The sequence below is a fragment of the Acanthaster planci genome, linkage group LG16 (genome assembly GCF_054643075.1).
Source record: "Acanthaster planci isolate LZ-2023a linkage group LG16, COTS_SCS, whole genome shotgun sequence".
Classification (NCBI taxonomy): Eukaryota; Metazoa; Echinodermata; class Asteroidea; order Valvatida; family Acanthasteridae; genus Acanthaster; species Acanthaster planci.
The window spans coordinates 300,390-321,205 of NC_141792.1; the positions used below are offsets into that span (position 1 = coordinate 300,390).

Genomic DNA, 20,816 nt, shown 5'->3' on the forward strand with positions numbered 1-20,816 from the left:
TCAAAAACAAACATTAAAAAATACAGACGCAGGAAATGAGAGAACTAGACAGAAAATGTGCAGGGCTCTTGAGTCCAAGAAGATTCAGTAAATAAATATAACAAGGCTTAATGGGATCTGTTGTAATCATCAAAAACTTGAGCTCTTTTCAAAATGGAAGTACTTATAATATCAACAAAGATTACTCCCAAAGAGACCGCAGTGTAATCTCATGAATTTAATAAAATTGTTGAATCAATATCCAGCTAACAAAAAATTTGACCAACAGTTAATTTGCACCTGTAAGTTACTGCAGTGTCCTCATTACTTCATTCCAGACATAGTTTTGGAGATCTTTGACAAATGTCGTCACAGCCGTCCCATCATGCCCCTGATTTCTCAGCGGAGAATGACTTTGCTGTACAATGATGCCGTCTCGGGTTCTGTCCACCGTCACATGACCCAGTCCACATCCCCCCCGCGTCAGGCTGGAAGCCCTACACATACTACCAGGTCACGATCAACATCACCAGCAAAAAGACAAAGAGGAATAGTGATGTCCTTGAGGAAAAATGTCACAAAAATGACAGTCAAGGACAATGACATGGCACCTAGTGGTGGCACAGGTTAAATGAATGTATGTTAACCACTTGCTGCCAGGGGCAGTTATCAATGTTGATGATGCTGGATAATTATCATTTTTTTCTGTTTTCAAAATTCTTTAAAGATTCCTATCTTCATTTACTGGACACTTACAAACACGTAAAAGACTGTCTGGTGGCCACTCTAGCATGACAGACAACATCTATTGACGCTGGAGTATTTCAACCAGGCCTGCCGCCTTGTAAAAAGAGCCCAGATTTTGTGGTGTTACGTAATATTCTTTTGTTCATGAACCTGGCTCAGTGCGCTGCTGACTTCTTTTCAATAGGGGCCAGATTAGCATGCAGCAGTGCTGTGTGGCTCATTGCTGTGGTGGTGGAGAGCATTTGTCCCCGGTGGTAATCCGCTCGCTCTAAATGCCCCAAACCGTGGTACACTGTTTCAAAACAAGGCTGGATTATCTCCACTGTTGAGAGTGAAAAAATGTCCATAATGCCCAGCAGCCTGGTCTTTTGTTCCGAGTACAGTCTTTTGTTACAAGGCCCTGTTCCCTTTGTCTGAATTCGGAGACCCCAGCCACGCATATAAAGCATACGTGTCCGGAGCCAGAATCCCCAGCAGGAAGTGGTTAATGACAAATGGTGGCAGTGACATGATATTGATGTTGAATCGTAACATGTATTTTATTGACTGTAGTATGTTGTGAATTTGCTTCAACACTTGTAGTGAAATGATCTGCTGTTTATAGTTGGTTTTTAGCTGTAAATACTTATAATGTTTGTGGCGTGAACATGAGTATTGAACTCAATGCACCTTTTGCATTTGTGTCTTGTGGAAATGTGTGTGTTTTAAGGTTTTGTATTACCAAAAGAAAATATCCAAAATGTAACCTGAGAGTGTGCCTCAGAGATGTAGTATGGTTACACTCATAAATCTACTTTGATTTACAAATTGCTTGATAAATCTGATACTGACAACATTCATTCAGTCCAGATTATGGGATGAATTGAATCCTGTGTGTACCCATGTGACGTCCAGATCATGCCTCTGTGATGTCAAAGTGTGTGTGTGTGTGTGTGTGTGACATTGAAGCCAAATGTATGCTACATGCGTGTGCTACATTAAAAATCTGTGACTTTGGGATGTTGAAAAACTGCCCAAATGGCATTGGAAACCATAACCATGTGATGTTGAAAAACTGCCCGTGCAACATTGACAACTGTGGTTGTGCAACGTCAAAAACTACGACGTTCAAACAGCCGCTTGCGCAACATCAAAAACATACTTGGTAGTGGCACCCAGACAAACTTGTAGACATTTGCCTACTACACGATTCCCCATTCTCACTCCATCTGGGAAATAAATGAGAGTTTGGACCCTATGAAATTCTAGCATTAGTTATAGATGTCTAGAAGTGTGCTGGTTGAGATGCTGTGGAGGTTGGAAGAATTCATAGAAAAGGGGCTTGTATCTAGTATGCATCATCAGCAGTTGCTGTCTGTACCTGGCTCATAAAGTGGTCCTTCCAAATAAAATTTTAACCACGTCTAATTTTTATGAATGTAAACAATGGATGTGATATCACAGAAGGTTAATCATTTAGGCTTTTTAGAAAGCCAGAGTTGTTTGGATAATTTACAAATTTGATGAAATTCAAATTTACTCTTAAAATACGATATCTAGTTGCCACCTTTAGATGCCTTCAGCCCAAATTAAATCTGGAGAGTCCCTCTGCTTTGAGAAATTGACTTCTCTCATAGGGTACCACACACAAAGAGAATCCACGCAACAAACAGGCATAAAACATGGCAGAGTGAACTCTCTTTAATAAAATAAACTGAAAGCTTCTCATTGTAATAAAGACCTTCCTTGGTAAGTCTCTTCCCTTCACATCAGCAATACATAAGAAGGTTGTTCTGAGTAAGTTTGACAGCAGCGGTATTATACTTCATTTATGATTTGACCACATTTCGCCAAAGAGCATGGAAAGCAAAATACAGGGTTTTAATTCAAGACAAGTCTGATACAGTAAGTACAAACATTTCTTTTGTCCAACTTAATTTAAAATGTTTGTATGATGTGTAGGTTTGGCGAAACTGGATATATAAAAATGACAAAACCTGCTTGGTGCAAGATATCCAAGTCTCAGTTTATAGACAATCTGTGTATTTGTCAGTTTTGCTATTTTTATCACATTTGAACAAAAATGCAACAGCACTGCTTCCCAGATATCCTATTACATCTTCTTGATGTTGAGTATTTATGAATCATCTATACACAACACATTTTTTTGTTGATACTTTATGGTATTTCCATAACAGATGGGTCCATGAAAAGCAGATTCTTGTATTAACGTCTGATTGCCCGGGCAACAATTTACCAAGTGAACTGGTGCGCAGTCCAAAGTCTAGCACCCAGACTACAACTGTAATCCTATGAATATTTACGCACAACCCTGCCAATTCTACAATTTCCATTCTATTCACTGCAACCATTTTTTAGCACTCTTCCTCCAATAATTCAACATAACTTCAATAGATGTACAGAAAATATGAACATGCTATCCTTAGTTGTCTCCAACTGGCTTTGAAAAAATACTACAATATACAGTTCTATTTTGCATGTATTAACACAATATACACAAGAAAACAAAAAAATGTTTGAAACTGCATCACAGTGTAGAACAAGCTCTTTTTACTTCCAGGTGACAGAAAGTAAACCAATGTTTGGAATAAATGGTTATGCTTTATCAAAGGTCTGCGGAATACACAGAGAATTACTTAAACATTTTCTTAACTTAGTGCTCAATTTGTTTTGATTTAAACTGAAGTTTTGTTGAAAATGCTCAAGAAACTTTTTTTTAAGATTTCATACAATAAAGGGATTCACCAATTGGAAAGTTCAAAGGAAACACGTGTAAGCAGTTTCCACATTCACTTGGCTGTTAAAAACACAAAGTTCAAATACAAAATTAAAGTCAATGTTGAATTGATAACCTTTATGCAAAATTGTTGATAATGAATGCTTTGTACAGCTCTGAAATATTCCAAATAGGGTTCTTGCAAAACTATTAAACCCTCTGAATATACTTCTGTTCAAATTTTCTCAGAAACTCAAAATCACAAAAGAAAACAAAAATTCTATTTCAGAGCCTGTTACTATCTGATATATTAATCTATGTTTATAATAATCCACTTTATATATGCACAGAATCTTAAGTACATCATTATTAAAATATAAACAAATTTGCATAACTTGACCTAATTACCGGTACCAAGAATGAATCAAAAACTTAAAAAAGAAAAATGCCTTGACTTTTAAACCTGCAGCCATATTAGTGTCAAATACCCCATAACACTACATGAAATACAAGGTACCGTATGGGAACTTCAGGAGGTCATGGATGGTGGCATAAGACGGTTTCCTTTGAAGAAAGACAGCAAAAAAAGTGGGCCATGATGAGAAGATTATGTAAAATTTGAAGCATTCATGTTGCTGAGAAAGCACCAATGGTCAAATCCAACTTGATCAAATTTGCATTTATAACGATGTCAAAATAAAGTGTCGTCACGGCTCTTTTCTTTCATTGGATAATATTTGGCCTTAGCTACATGTGTCTAATCTTGCTACTGAAAAAATTCTGCTTTGATTGCATGCATTCTACACGTTGATGCTGACATTCTCCTGTAACTCCATGGGCTCGGTCATTCAATCCCTTCCCTTTTTTCAGTACATGTAACTGCCTCCAATAATTAACAATTGGTATCTACCAAATGTCTGACCCATTACTTGTACAAAGATCAATTTTTAATTGTTTATGTACAGTGCAATTATTCTTTTTACGTATCTAGGTACAAAAATATCACTGCCAATTTTCTGCTGTATTTTCTACATGTTATTAAACTGCGTAAAGTATTGTTCACACACATCCCTATGGAAGTCATAGAGATACATTCATTTCTATACATCTATTAGTAACTCCCACAAAATTGCTGTCCCATCTTCAGTTCAAATGTAAATTAACAGGAAAAATATCTCTACAAAAGCAACACTGAGTTTCATGAAATACTGTTGCATTTCACTACTTTGCTGGCAAATAAAATCACTCGAATTTTCAGGAACATTTAATTAATCTCCATTTGCACAAGTTCTGAACAGATGTTTTCAATTTTATATCTTCAATGACCAGTAGTGTATTTTTTGTCTTCCACTTCTTGAATAATACCCCATGAGGACATTCCTACCGGTTGCTGCCTATTTAATAAACTTTCAATGTTTACATTGTCAATGGTCAAAGGCTTAACCTTATACATTTTCCAGCAAAGAGAACCCGGCAAAAAACTATTTCTGTTCTGGTTTGAGCATAAACTATGGGGAATTATCAGATGACATAACTAAAATCCCAAATGACATACATACACATACAATGGTACATAATATATTTACTAGACGAATGTTTCTAGAAATTTGTTAAACTCTCTGCTCAGTGTGTCAGTCAAACACATTTTGCCTCAATCTACAGCTGGTTTTCATTTCACTGACCACAGCAATTAGCAACCAATCAGCTCTCTGGTCTTGAACACAAAGTATAAGAACCAACACAAGCAGACAAAACTGGGATTTGGGATTTCTGTGGGCCAATAACAAACTACGCTGATATAGCAACACATTCAACTCCGAGTTAGGTTTGCCCCGATTGACTATAGATTAGCCAATCAAATTCAAGCATCTGAAACCTAACAAGGACAAGTCTGTGTCCTTCCTTTACAGTTCAACCCTAACCCTCCCACATCTTTCAAAATCTGTCAAAAAGTGGGAAGAATGTAGTCTTGCTGTCCTGGAAAGCATGGCTTGTAGAGGATTCAGGCAGTTGATTGCTTGATTGTCAAGCTATACACTTTTTTTCAGACTGTCAGACGTACTTTGATGGAGTGACTTGGTTGGCCAATTCATCAGCGTTACTCTATAATACTTTTTTCAACAATTACTGATCACAAGCTGTGGACGTAATTTATTTCACCACCTTTCATCCATAGGTCCATTCATTTATATTTTCACATATTGTGATTTTATTTCATACAAAATGTAATTAAAAATAAAATTTGCTACAAAAAATACTGTTCTTTTTGACACAAACGAAAGATCAAAACATTCAAACAAATGTACATTTCAACAATATTTGGTTAAATGCTCACAACTCTAGATATTTAAATCAAAGTTGAATTTCCACACTAACAACTGGAAAGGTCACACTTTAGAAACAAATCCATGGGGTTTGGATGGCATGGATGAGTGGGGGGGTTGGCTGGGTTCAGAGGTGAGGAATAAGTAATGTAAGAATTCATGACAGCTTGTGAATATTGTGAAATAATGACAATCTGTGAATGGGGATAGAGTGGGAGGAGCTTCAAAAGAGGGTGAACCTGAATGTCCAAAATCTCAAAGTTTCTTCCAATCAACTGACTTTTTGTCAATTGTATAAATGTGGAGCACTGTCTTCCAAAAATAATCATAATTCTCACATGCACTCTGTGGTGTAACTAATTCTCTGAGACCGCAAGGTGTGTGTTGAAGGAAGATTTTTAAAAAATCAGATTGGTAATGACTTATCTTTTGCATAATTTCGCAAGCATGTGGTGGACACATGTGAAGGTTGCACACCGTATCACTGCCTGCACATGTTAAAAGTAAGATTTTAAATCATAATTTCCCTTTTTTGTACGTAGCCAAAGTTTTCAAAACAGAGGTACATGTTGTTAACATTTTGAGAAGCCGAAAACACTACTCCATCACATTTGGCATATCTATGAACAGAATAAGTCCAAAAAATGCAATGAAATTTGATTTTTGCTGATTATAACATGCAGGTTGACTGATTTAGACAAAATGTTATCACAAGTCACAGAAAATATTTATATACGGGTGGGTTTCACACATGCATTTTTCCAAAAGTAAATATCAAAAATTTGCTGAGTAAAGGCTTGCCAAAAACTTTCACTTACAAAATCTGTCAGAAAAACAGATGAAGTCAGGAAAAAATGCCTTGTGAAGGTTGCGACCTGCTGAGAGACAGAGCTGTGATTCGGTGAGATGTAATGAGATGTAAGTGATACATCACATGCTGTTCACATCTGCTTGTCTTTGGGGACTACTTTCTGGGGACTGGCGGATGACTGAACTGCTTTTGATTCCCAGCTGGTGGTGACTGTGAACAGAAGAGTGATAAACTCTTGTTCAAACACACACGGAATGCATCAACACACAATTCCAGGATGCAAGAGGATATTTGTTAACAAGCACTAAGTCAGAGACACACCCCTTTGTGCATACATATGCATGAGTTTTTTCCATGCATGCACCATCTCTAGAGTCTTCAGGTGTACTTTAGATGATAATGGTATCAAGATGTGTCTGCCTGACCCTTCTTTGTTACAAATATGGGGTATGACTACACAATGAACAGTTTCAAATGTGAACTCTGAAGTATAGTTTGGTTGAGATTGTGTTTGTTGTCTCTTCAGCACCAACCTTTCTGAAGAGAGTTGCAAAACTGACCATAAGAGACCCCAAAACTCACAAAAATTTGAATGTTACTGGCAGCGTTGTATTCAAGTCCATCACAAGTCATTCCGTCTTAAGCCAATTCACAAGCAGTCTTTTGTCATTGTTTACCTTGTTACTTGTGGCTGGCCTTGTTAAGGGACTTGTGACTGGGCTTGTTAAGGGACTTGTGACTGGACTTGTGAAGGGACTTGTGGCTGGCCTTGTTAAGGGACTTGTGACTGGGCTTGTTAAGGGACTTGTGACTGGACTTGTGAAGGGACTTGTGGCTGGCCTTGTTAAGGGGACTTGTGGCTGGGCTTGTTAAGGGACTTGTGACTGGACTTGTGAAGGGACTTGTGGCTGGCCTTGTTAAGGGGACTTGTGGCTGGCCTTGTTAAGGGACTTGTGACTGGCCTAATTAAGGGACTTGTGACTGGCCTTGTTAAGGGGCTTATGACTGGCCTTGCGAAGGGACTTATGACTGCACTTGTGATAGGACTTGTGATGGACTCAATACAACACCATGTTACTTAGAACCTTAGAACTCATGCAAACTAAAACCTCAAAACAATTGTTGGAAATGATGGCAATACTCACCCTCATTGGCCCAACATTCTCATAGAGCTTCTGCTCTTGCATGACCCTATCTTGTGGGGGTATTGGTGTGTGTGGTGGCACTGAATGTGCCCCGTGGGATGGGGTCTGTAGCTCATAGTGAGCTTTCTTAGTGTTGATGTACTCCCGTCCTGTCTTAAGTGTGTTCTTGAAGAAAGAAAAGAAGGAAATTGAATCAACATTAGACTTCCAACTCCATGCAACAGGAGATTTCTCATGGTTTTCTAGCAGCATGACAGACTTACATGTTCTGCTTGTACTCTTGTTGTCATGGTTTCAATATACTGCTGCACAGCTTGGTAGACAAACTTGTACTGAGCCTCAGTTTGGACAAGCCCTGACCTCTGACCCCTGACCAGCCGAATCGTGTTGAAGATGTCAATCTCACAGTCCAAGCCTGTCATGAATGTCAAAGACACTGAGATTCTACAACCATGTTTCATCTGATAAGAGTCTTATAGCGTCTTTATTTACATTGATTCTAGCCACACTTCTTCAACTATGTACTGTATCCCATGGTAAATTGGACCAAAGTTGATCATTCTGTCTCAAAGGAAGCGCCCACTGATGAATCTGACTTCAAGTTTAAGGATTTAATAAGCAGCAACTTTATCCCTGGTACCAGCCAAGCATATTTTTCTTCCCTTATAAATGCACTCAGTAATGTACATATCACTGAGCAAGGATATGCAAGAAAATAATATGGGGCTGTCCACAATGCATAACCTTTTCGTCAATACTCGACCCAAAACTCTTTGAGAAACTTCTCTGTGCGTCACAGAGACAACTATTGCCCCTGACTGTCTACTCTGACCCCAAGGAGTTACTTACCATGCTGATTGATAAGATTGAGGATAATGTCAATGACAATAAAGGTTCCTGTCCGTCCAATGCCAGCACTGCAAGGGGAAAAAAAAATCAGCAAAATGGACTTGACAAATCATTTTACACAAAATAAAAGATCAATGAATTTTAAAAAGATACATCAATAACATCTTCCAAAGACAGTGAAAATAACAGCACTGTTATCAACTGAATTTCACCTGAATCACATATTTCAGCAACTACCATGTCAAAGTGCAAGATATTGAACAGCTGAAAATCAAATGTAGATGGAGCAAGCTGCCAAGCATGCCTATGCATGTGAATCTGACCTGCAGTGAACAATGATGGGTCCGGCACCCGGAATCTCATCTTGTTTCATGTTGATATCATGAAGGAAGCTCAGCACCCGACTCGGCTCTGAGGGGACACCGTGATCAGGCCAACTCTTGAAATGAAAGTGGAAAACTGGTCTGGTCTCATCTAACTGAAGGGAAAAAATGAAGTTAGAAACAAAGTCAGAAAAATCTTTGAAGCTTGCACAATCTGTTTTGCTTTCTAAATACGATGGGCAAGAAAACATACTCAAAAGAAATATTCAGATATCAGTCAACAAAATTATCAAAAATAGTTCAGTTGTATGTAACAAACATTTCTTCTATTACTTACATCAAGTGGATTAGAACAAAATAGCACAAACTTATAAGCATGTTATTTCACAGAGTAATTTAAGTACATTTTTTAAAATTGAGTTAAAAGAGTTTTTTTGCAAACCAAAATTGAAGAAGTCCCCAAAAGTTTGTTTTTGAAACCAGTGGTCAAGACAAGATTTCAATGTCAGTAAATGAATTGACTTACATGGTCTTTGTGGGTCAATGCAAACTCTCTCAGATCATAATCTTCCTTCAGATGTTCGTTGATATACGTAATGATGAGTTTGCCTTTCTCTAACTTCCTGTCAGCATCTGGCCAATATCTCACACATTTATTCTGCAACATAACCAGCAACAAACACCAATCATTTCATTATCTCATGTCTTGACAACTGAACTCAGAAAATGACACGTGGGCAGCACTGGCATTATCTCTAATGTTAAAAACTCAAGATATTCCACTGTGAAAGTAACAGCACTGATATATTTATACTCGCCTTTCCCCTTTCAACCTCTTTGGTTGTCATGACGATGACCCTTGAGTTTTCTTGCCATACCATCCTCCAGAGGTCGATCACAGTGTCCTTGAGGCATCCCTGTGTTGCTATGTACCGTTTCTGTTTCTCCCAGCTTCCATCCATTTTCTCAACATTTTCTCCGGCTTGGAAGGCTTTCTGGTTCTGTTGGCATGCCAACGCCAACTGCATGACAGGTAAAATAAAAATTTATAAACCATCAAAACTACATTTCATTGTTAGGACATTTTAAAGTTCAAACTTGAGTTTTGCTACAACCAACGCTGTCATGATAGTATCCAAATGATGAACAACCTCTAGTGTGTTTTGCTTCTTGTTGTATTTTGACTTGTTCAACAAATATTGAGCTATATTTTTAACCAGAGAAATGCAACATGAAATGAGTATGACTGTAGAAATGGCGCAGGGCTGCTGAGTAAGAAAGAAGAAGCTGGAATAATGGAGCCTTTAATTTGACATAATCACAACTGAAATACACCAATATAACCACGGCATCATCTTTGAACTCTAACTTATCTGAAAGTTGGCTGAAATTATTTCATTTACCACTGTGTAATAATTCCTTTTTAAAAATGTTTACTGGTTTAACACACTTACATGGGCAGGGTAAAAAAGCAGCAAGTAAAACAGATCCAATGAAGATTCAAGTTTTAATTATTTCTTAGGATTATGGTCTTATGATGGAACTAGTCAAAAGGGTGTGGCCTGATGATGGGTGTGGTAACATGAGGGTGTGGCTAGATGCCTGAATACTGTTTGTGAATGTAATGATTTTTTAATGTAACTTAAGGTTCTCAAGTTGACAATGCTTCAGCAAAAGTAATATTCGATTGACAAGTGCTAAAGGACTTGAATCTGCTAAGATGTAAACTGATGGCATTTTAAGGGAATCAATTTTTACCGCCAAAAATTCTTCCGCAAACTACACAACTTATGAGTTTTCATGTTGAGGTTATGTACAGGGTAAGCAAGTTTGGACCTCCCCTTTCTGTTGACCAACAGTTAGTGATATGGCTTGAAATGTTCAAAGAATGTACAGCTAGCAGAAGGTTATTGTTGAAGTGGCTTGTTTGAGCTTGATCTAACACCACCATGAGAGACACACTGTGCTGTGCTGATGAGGCAGTTAATGATGAGAACCACAGACAGGGGGAAGGATACCTACCCCACTGACATTCAAACGCTGGTCCTTTATCTAACAGGAAATACAAACATCAAGTTACCAGTGTAACCGAAATAGCTCACATAAGGCACGTCATCCATAAAGCAAAGTTTAGATGATGGAATTGAGCTCATGGGGCTGACTTTGTTGATTTTATGCCGGTAGGTTTTAGCTTGCCCTAGTACAGCTTTTGAAGCACCACACTGTTAGTTTGAAAGCTTCATCAGAAGAACATTTCATGTAGACTCAGACATAAACAACATAGTAACCTTACCGACAAGTCTCCTGTTAAAGCTTTACGTAGCTACAGAGCAAAAAATCAAACAAATTCAACATAACAATCAGCACGAGACACAGCATACGACAAGGTAGTTTCAAACTCTGCCTTCTATCATACACACAATTTTCATGGATAGGCTTTTACTCATATGGTTGCCCCAAAACATCAAAATGTACTTAAACATGGATTATACCTGGTAAATTTTAACACTAACAATTCAAAATCTGGAAGAATGAATAGAATAAAGTTAGGTTGTTTTTTATTTCACACAATTCTGGCAAACTTGAACCAATTTATTGTGTAATTATATTTTTCTTGGAACAAGACATAACTATTTGGTCTATCTGTGTCAATGATATTTTGAATTTAACACAGGGAACCAGACCACCAGTAACCCAGACAACATACTTACATCAATGAAGTTAGCATTGATGTAGTCACCATTCTCTCCGTCATTCAGAACCACTCTGGAATGCTCAACTTCAAACAAAATGGAAACTAATTATTACATTTAGCATGTTTAGTGTGCAATCAAGCCTGTCATTCCATTTTTATCGCTGACATCTCAAAAGGATTCCTTTTGGTAAAGGAGGCTGAAGTGATGACAATGTACACCGTTACCTTAGAGTTCAAACCAGATGTTTTCAAGAACTACACGTACATTCAAAATCTCTTAATGAGCTGCGTTATTCTTAGAACTGAATACACACACCTTTGAAACCCAGCACTTGAAACCATTAACAGAACATCATCATTTTCTCATTTTCTCAAGATGAATTGAACAATTTTCCTCTGTTCAGGGGTAGTTCTAAACTACCATAATGACCAACAAACAGTTTATTTGTTTCAGTTAGTGTGGGTTTTTGGATAGTACTTACATGGTAGAATGTTCCTGTATCTGTTCTTGGCTTTATCTTCAGGTTCATCTCCACGTCGTTTCAGTAAGTGTTTGGCATCCAGTTGCTGTAATGCCTACTCAGGGACAAAACACAATTCCAGACCTTCAAGGTTGATACCTGTTCCACTTGTTTAAGTGAATCAAAGATATTTGATGGACCAAGTACACAGGAATTAAAGTTAGCACAGATTGTCCTAATACGTCAACAAATAAGAAGTATAACATCAGCAGATCGGTTACCACTGAAGGTGAGTCTTGCTGCATGGTTTTAAGGATTTTGTAGCCTGTTTCTCTTGCCTTGACCGATATTAGAGAATAGACATTTTCAGTAATTAAGGTAAGATGTGATTACAGATCATACTGCATGGTGACTGGAGTTTTGGTCTATAGATGAATTTTATAATAAAATTTATATTGCATACATAACAGTTGACATATCTACAACACTACAAATTTCCTTGCAAATGTTTAGTGAACTGCATTTCAATTAAATGAGACCAGTCCCATGAAACAAAATAAGGACATGTTATTGTTGGACAGAGTAACCTCACCTCAAACTCCTCCTCGAAGCCAGCCTTCTTTGAGTTTTGCCTTGAGCTAGTCTCCTTCTCCAGTACCTCCACTCTACTCCGGATTCCTGAAGCTGCAATCCTTGTGGCATTGAAAGGCTGTTGAAACATAAACGAAGACTTAAAGGGAGACCAACCAAAATGAAGTATTTCTTGCTTCATGTGGGAGGAATCAAAGCCAATAACCACTATAGGATTACAGCTTTGGACTGATGCTTTACCATATACAACTATGCACAAATATATACATGTGCACGCACATACACGTGTACTTGGATACTGTCTCAATCTCCAGTACAGAATTCTGTAGTCAGAAGTTCCAGTCAAATCTTATCACCTCAGCTGCAATTATACATGTACACTAAATAGGAACTCTTGTTACCATCAAAGACTAACACTTTCTTTTTGTGTTACAAGCAAAAAGTACATATACATGTACAATACTTAGAGGTTGTATACATGTATGTGTTTCACTTTCGAGGAAGGGTTGACCAACTACAATTTTGTCCGGCTGAATTTTCAGCAGACCTGTTTGAGATGAACCACGTAACCAGATGTTTCCACCATGGGATTCTTCTTATAATGCTCCACCAGATCAGCCAATGTTGAAAACTGCTCCCCTCCTCCTACATCATACTTGCCATCCTGTAACCATGGTAACAAGAATGACACAGAGGTGGAATTATCACATTTATGCAGCTTTTGAGATCAAATATGCAGCATCTATAAGGTAATTACCTGCAGAGAATAAGTACTAACTCCACAGATAGAATGCATACCCACACAGTAGCCCTACATACCAGCAACAACATGCCATGCATACGAGTTCAAAGGGTACAAAGATATTTTCACATAAATTTTCAACTGTAAATAACAAGTTCAATGCCTATCACTCTAAAACATTCCCGTCTCTGACACTTATGGCTGCTCATTTTAACACTGTTCTTGTTGAAAGACGATTCAAAATGGAAAGAAGCTCATAATACAGAATATTAAATCAATCTCTGTTTTGCCGTGATGTACAATGTAAGTTGACTCATTTATCTCTTATGCATCTCTTCCATAAAACTGATCCTTTATACAATTTGAAACACCCAAGAAAACCTTACTGGTTGACTAACTGAATTTGTGACATTCGTACAACTCCAACGTCAAATCACATCATAATGGCATCACTCATAAGTTGAAGAGTTGCAGATGAAGCAAGGATGCCCTACTCTCTGGGGCAAATGATCGCTTGGAGGTCTAAATGCCAAAGGGCAAATTGAACAGGTAAAATAACTACTATCATAGAGCTGCTGTGCACGGCCACGGGACACAGGACAGGTGTGTGGAATTACTGAATATCTGCTATTAAAGAGACAATGTACGTACTAACATACAATTACTCTACATCTGCTGTCACAGAAAAACTACCCAGGCTGTTATAGGAATACCACAAAATGATGTCACAAAATTAACTGAAAGTATTATATACAAAAACTTTACTGGCAACTCATGGTTTCAGTAGATATAAGAGTACATAACAAAAATCACTTGCAGAATACAATAAATGAACCGTTTTTTGGCAAATCACAATCAATAGCTTCACAGATGACATACAACCACGGATGTGATTTTATGATAGATATCAATATAAGTTCCTGGTTCCTTCATTGTGTGACCTTTGACCTCAGAAAACCTGGACTAACACAAACCTTAGCAATGCACTAGGCACATTATATTGAAAAACACAAGCATTATAAACATGGATAGTTACTCAACATCACTTTCACATGTTGAGCCAGATAAGGTCTGCCTTGGACATGTTGGAGAGGAAAGAAAAATGGACGGCAAACCCCTGAAGTTATATGAAGTAGCCAGGGTCATTGTGTCTAAGCCTGAAACTGATACCCTGCCATACAAACTCTGTCCGGGAAAAAAAACATTGGTTACATTGTCAAAATCTGGTAATGCTCAGAAACCTGATTCATGCATGTACATGCATCCAGTGTGTCCATGTAATACTAATAAGAATAACAATGGAAAAGTACTTAAAAGGCGACTAGTATCCAACAGCATCTGTTAATGCAAGGCATCAACCACTGTGCTATCACTGTCTCTGCCCATTGGGTTCACAACACAATGCAGAGACTGTCATAACTCCATGGGGAGTACATTATGGCTTAACATACATGTAATAACCATATCAATGTACATGTACAGTGTGTACATGTAACCTCTACTTATAAAGCCCTCATGAATTTGTCTTACTCACTTCCTAATACATGAAGTACATGTAGTTCATTTATTGATTCATGTCACATGGCAATACAAACAAACTACACATATGTACAGTGTACATGTATACAGATCAAACAGACCGTGGCGAATTCAACATGTAAGGACCTGTTTGACAATTCAACAGCAAGGCTTTTATCACTTGCTTCCTGCCTACAATATGTTCTGTACAAGTTATCTTAGAATCCCAATCTACTTCCTGGTATTACAGCATAGTACACACCCATCCATGTAACTTGCATAACTAATTACATGTATAGTTTGTATGTTGTAATAAATTGCTCCAGGCTAATTTGTTCAAGGCAGTGTACTATGACAGGTCATAAATCCACCTGTTCACACAAGTGATGTTGTTAGACAATACTCATCAATTAATTTTATGTTAATGCACTCAATGGCACTGACAGCCTTATATTAAGTGAGTGGTCAAGATGGTAATTTTGCAGGAACAAAGGTTCATGTGAAATAAACACTTTGTGACAGAAACTGGCAAGACTTTATTCTTATCCTCAGTAAAAAAAAATCAATTTACAGAGATTCCTACTCTTGGTGATTTTTTTCTGCTGATTAATTAATTTTCTGTGAACAGCATCTTAATATGTAGGACACAATGAGCAAGGCCTTTTTTTTCTCCTCCCAACATTTTGGAATGTTGGGGACACAAAACCTGCGGGTACACATGACAAAGCATGACTTGTAACAAATTCACAGTCAAAATATACCATTGCAAATACATGTAGCTAATGCACTTCAACACTTCCTTATATTCCAAGACATTTACAGATCTGTTATACTACTACATACATGTACCTGACATCTGATCATGACGTGGGTGACCTTATCCTCCGTTCGGACTGACAAAACGTAATCTCCCGGTTTACTGTGACTTTCTCGTACCAAGTAACTACCATTCTTGGCTTTTTCCATCAAGGCTTTCTCTGCTTCCTTGCCCGTTATATGGCCATGGAACCATCTACAGAAATAAGAACATTCATTCACATCAGATGATTGATTCTGTAGAAAGCACTAGTGCATCATTTTAAACCATTTCCCAGTATTCTTGCAGAGGAAGAAGGGATCACACTCCCTGATGTCTACGGTATGTTTTTGAGCCAGGTTCTTTATCACAACCATTCCTTCCACCAAAAGAAGCCAAAGATTTCCAAAGTCTTGAACAGCTCAATTTTGTCTTATTTACCGATGTGTGACTTGCAGAGGTTCACGCTCAGTTTTCCCTACTTTAAAGAAAATTGGACTCCCTGGTCTTCAAATCTTTACTGACAACCCAAGCATCTTACAGTATTTTACCTCTCATTTGTAGGATCGGCACAGTTGAGTGGGTACTTAAGTTCAATAACCAATCCATTCTTCTCTTTGAGTTGATTGCGTCCCTCAGTATAATGCTGTACCAGCTCTGCTAGTGTTGCAAACTTCTCCCCTCCATAAAGATCGAAGTAGTCTCCAGTATTCTGGATCTTAATGTGGGTCACCTCACCAGCACGCCTAGAATAAAACAAGATCAAAGGTCAGGACACGAGAAAGAAAACATCAGTATCAGGGTAATGATTTGCCAGGAGATTTTGTCATGTAAGTGATGTTTGCATTGAGAAAATCTGTCAACAAAGTTACAGAAACTGATCACCAGGCATTTTTCATTTGGGTTTTAACCCTAACAGTCCCAAATCCTCCAATTTCAATACGATTTTACATACATCCATGGGGGTTAGGGTTAACCCTAACAGTCCTCAGTCCTCCAACAGGTGAAGGATTGAGGAGTGTTAGGGTTAAGGGAGAGAAGGGCTTGACGAGTGACACATGGGGGAATCCCTTTACCCCAAATCTCATATATACAGTGCAGGCGATTTGGAGATTTGCTGCTAAATGTGCCAATTGTAACTAGGATGTCTTTCATTTCCTCTAGTAGGGTTTTGATCTTTTCTTACCTGACAGACAACGTGAAATCACCAGGGTTACTCTTACTTGGACGACAGAGAAAACTACCATCAAAACCACTCTCCATCAAGTAACGTTCTGCCTCCACCCCGAGAAGATTAGGATGAAACCATCTAAAAACAGGAAGAAAAATGAGTCCTTGAAATCTTGGAACATCAAAAACTGATATGTTTACAGTGCACGTCAGTTCAAACAATCTTTTTGATTACTTTTATTACCTCTAAGAACCTATTCTAAGCACTGGAACTCAACCACTGTGCAGTTTAAAATTCCCACATTTAGTTAATTAAATTTTAATTTCCCCAAACCCCAAACTCAAAAAAAAAAAATCATTGTATACCAGTAGCAAAACTCATTTAGAATTTTACACATACGTGGAACTGGTGTATCAATTAAACTTCCTCCAGTAAAAGGTTGATATCGAGTACAATCCCATAAAATTGGCTCACAATCAAGGGTTTAATAAGAATATTTTAATTAAAGGGAGTGTCTTTCAGTTCAAAGATCATGTTGATTGCTAGAACTGTTTTCAAAACAAACTACCAGAGAACTGATAAATGATTTGGCACTTAAAAGAAACTACATGTAACTGAACAACTTTGCAAGTGGACTCTAAACGTAATAGGTGAGATTTTGTAATGTTCATGATTAATCACCGAGTTTCAATTAAACCATCTCATTTCCAGGAAGTCTGTAAGGCAATCATTCATTTGTGTAATCAGTCATTGCCAATATACTATGTACACCAGCTCCATGCACTCTGTAATATACATGTATAATGAATATTGTATGTCCGTGTAAAGTGTACTGTAAAGTACTTTAATTTCATCTGTGTAATACATTTTTGCTAAGAATAAAACCACAGTGTGGATTAGTTCAATTAATGTTTAAGATCCTGAAGAGTACTGACAAATATCTGCTGTGACTGAGGGAAGATGACATGCACATGTAACAGTTAATGTACAGTATGTTAATTTACACCCACTTAACAACAAACTCACCTGCACATATAGTAAGTTATCAGGTATTTTACAGTACACTGTCCACGCAATCTGGTACAATATCATTTCTAGACAATACTGTACTTCAGATGATGCAAAAGCCACATTACAACTACATGTACATGCAGTTAAGCTTGATAGCAGGAATGTACATGTACACACAATGATAAAGTTACATTTACATCCATGTATCTACATGTATATAACTATTTAATACTGGAGAGACATGAGACTGGGTATATAAAACCCTGTTTGAAAAAAATCTGGATGTGTAGCGTCAAAAGAAATGCATTAAATGTGGACCTCAATACACGAAGTTATAAATGCAACAATATTGTTAACATGCGCACAACCACCACATTTTTATGAGGACTAAACGTGATGGTAACTGTTGTAAATGAGATACCAAAATGTGACATAAAAATAATGACGGATTAACCCTAACCCCCCAAGGGTTGCTGACCCTAACCTTCCCCATTCACACAAAGTTAAACACCCATATGGGACTTGGTGCACAGAGGTTGTTGGACTTTGTTTTTCTGAGGTATGCCAAACCCAATGCAAAAGCCAGCTGTTATGGGCCTACCAGACCTATCCCCACAGCATTAAACACTTTACTTCTGTTTAATTCTGTGTGGTTGGGGAAGGTTAGGTTTAAAGAGTCTGCAGTGACTGTTATAAATGTTTGATTTTGTTCCTGTTGTGTTTGATGTTGTTATGCCTTCTAAATGTTTGTGCGTATGTTCAGTTGAATAACTGACAGATGGTGTATTTTGTAAAGTCATCTTAGTTTATGGTAACGTTCATAATTTGTGGTGTCCTGAGTGGTTATGAGCATGCACAATGATGCTGCTTTATCACCGCCAAAAGCTTTAGTTTGCCCAGTTGCCCCAATCGATTAGAAATAACCCATCTGTAAATTTAGAATGCCAAGAAATCTGCAACTGTTGCCTTGAATTAAATTTGCAGACTTTCTCACCGTGAATACAATTGCGTCCTGTTCGTTACGAGCGTGCATTGTGTATGGCGTCAAGCCTACACGTGCTGTGTGTTCCAGTATAACCACATAAACACTGCCTCGTACCCAGTAAGTTTGGGCATCATGAACATTAACCGTTTCCTACAACAGGGAACAAGGATGGGGTTGAAACCTTTGTCATGTCTTCATGTTGGTACAGCTGTTACGAGCGTGAATGTCAAAAAGTACGGTTTGCAATCCAAGGAAATCTGAGTCAATCCACTGCCATCGCACGATATTTTTTCATTAGAAGCCCAGTGTAAGAACTTACAGATACTATGTTACCACTCTGTTCCTCTTTTTTGGCAAACTATGTACTTACTGACCATTTTTGGGATGGTGGCATATGACGATGTACAAAAGTTGCTCGGTGTCCTGTTTTTACAAAAAATTTTCTCATCTAGATGTCACACCTTTGCAACAAATACCGTAATGTATACATACATTGTGTGACTGCATTGTGACATGTCACACATACATAAGTCCCATTTGATATGATCCAGACCAATGACAGTATCTTTCAGCATGGAGGTACTGAACATGTAGGAGGTGTATACGTGTACCTCCTGTTTAACAGTTAACACTAAAAAAAAACATGTAAACCGATAACAATTTATCACAACAGTTTCACACAGGATATGGCAGTGTATATTAACCCATGACATTTCCTATTCCTTTGTAACAGCACATAAACACATGGCCAAGGCGGTATCAACCAAGTGTTGAACCCTAAAAACCTCTGCACAAGACCTTTTATTCGGGACACATTTCATTATTCTTGCAATTTTGCTTCTTCAAATGAAAAACATGTGAAAACAAACATACAATGCCAAGCCAATTACAGGCTAAGGATCATTTCTGTGTGTAAAAAAATTGCGCCTATGATTATATGATTATATGAGGGTGCGCCGAACTTTTTCACTACGCCGATATGCAATTGCATACACGGATGTGTGGCTTAGGATGGAACGGGAGTGACAGTCCGTGCCACACTAGTGGTGCTAAGCCAATTAGTTCATCAATTTAACAAAATGGCATATCACTCTCTCGCAATGCAATTACCACATGAAAATCTTTGGTTGGCAACAATCAATAGGTTACAATAAATATGCAGGCCTAGGCCCTAAACATGTTAAATCTATCAACCGACCAGCTATGGCCGTGTCCGAAACAGGCTTCCAGAGCTACGGCTAGCAATGTCTACGCATCTCCGCACATTTCCAATGAAGGGAAGACCTACATGTACTAGACCTAGCTCTAGACAACAGATTCAGCCTAAGTTAAAGACAAGTTTCACTGTAACTTTAGACTTCAGTCTTTACTTTTCTCTGAAAGTGCAAACTTGCCAGCCTTTCCTTACGGCTAGGGCCTACTCATGCTAGGCCTAGTAATTATACTCACATTTACGATTTAGTAACAGTGAAATATTATAAGTCTTCATATGTACATAATGAACACGATCAAACAATTCAATCTGTCGAAATTGGAACTGATTCAACCTCCATGGTTCAACTCTACAAACATGACGAAGTACAATACACGCACAAGATGCACTATGGATATGCATGCAGCAATATTACTACCGCAGAGGTAAGGACACGAGTTATAAAATATTATATTATTACCTTCGAGAAGCCATTTTCCTCTGCTGAAATTTCTAGGCTAGCTTCAGCTCGATGCAATGTGATCAGCAAACTGGCCCAAAAGCTGCAGCTGAATGGAAGGACTCCTATCCTTGCTCAAATGTCAGGACTTTGCTCGAAATTTAGCATATTTTCAGAGCAAAGACATGCAACCTTTCTCGCCTACTTTACACGCGCAACCAGGAAGTCCATCAGCCGTCGGCTATTTTAATTAAACTGGTCTCCAGCATATCATTCCTGCCCTATTGAGCAAAGAAGTGA

General features: G+C 38.0%; 2 protein-coding genes across 4 annotated transcripts in view; one reads left to right on the forward strand and one right to left on the reverse strand.

Moving 5' to 3' along the window:
• The window catches only part of LOC110984575 (uncharacterized), a 29,356-nt gene extending 26,637 nt beyond the window's left edge, over window positions 1-2,719 (forward strand). Inside the window, exon 14 of the mRNA XM_022244895.2 lies at window positions 318-2,719. Coding sequence (XP_022100587.2) covers window positions 318-610 — 293 coding nt within the window. The 3' untranslated portion in view covers window positions 611-2,719. The remainder of the gene's footprint in view (window positions 1-317) is intronic.
• Window positions 2,382-20,771, reverse strand: LOC110984574 (tyrosine-protein phosphatase non-receptor type 11-like). 3 transcript variants are annotated; one of them, XM_022244892.2, is made up of 16 exons: window positions 20,538-20,771; window positions 16,884-17,006; window positions 16,249-16,443; window positions 15,751-15,913; window positions 13,189-13,305; window positions 12,643-12,759; window positions 12,072-12,165; window positions 11,606-11,673; window positions 10,917-10,946; window positions 9,713-9,916; window positions 9,421-9,552; window positions 8,895-9,049; window positions 8,572-8,639; window positions 7,986-8,137; window positions 7,723-7,887; window positions 2,382-6,787 (listed from the first exon to the last, which is right to left on the reverse strand). In XM_022244892.2, the coding sequence occupies exons 1-16, from the start codon at window positions 20,549-20,551 to the stop codon at window positions 6,731-6,733; spliced, it is 1,854 nt and encodes a 617-aa protein (XP_022100584.1). In that variant the 5' UTR covers window positions 20,552-20,771; the 3' UTR covers window positions 2,382-6,730. The 3 variants fall into 3 exon arrangements, with proteins under 3 accessions (XP_022100584.1, XP_022100583.1, XP_022100586.1); XM_022244891.2 differs by lacking the exon at window positions 10,917-10,946 and adding an exon at window positions 11,188-11,217; XM_022244894.2 differs by lacking the exon at window positions 10,917-10,946 and having other exon boundaries at window positions 20,538-20,770.
• Between the last annotated feature and the right edge of the window lie 45 nt (window positions 20,772-20,816).

What these genes read in the sequence shown, in the direction of transcription:
- LOC110984574 (XM_022244892.2), bottom strand. An exon ending in GCCGATCCTACAAATGAGAG is followed by an intron (nt 15,914 to 16,248) that starts GTAAAATACTGT and finishes TTATTTCTGTAG; the next exon opens with ATGGTTCCATGGCCATATAA. An exon ending in TCAATGCTAACTTCATTGAT is followed by an intron (nt 10,947 to 11,605) that starts GTAAGTATGTTG and finishes ATTTCCTGTTAG; the next exon opens with ATAAAGGACCAGCGTTTGAA.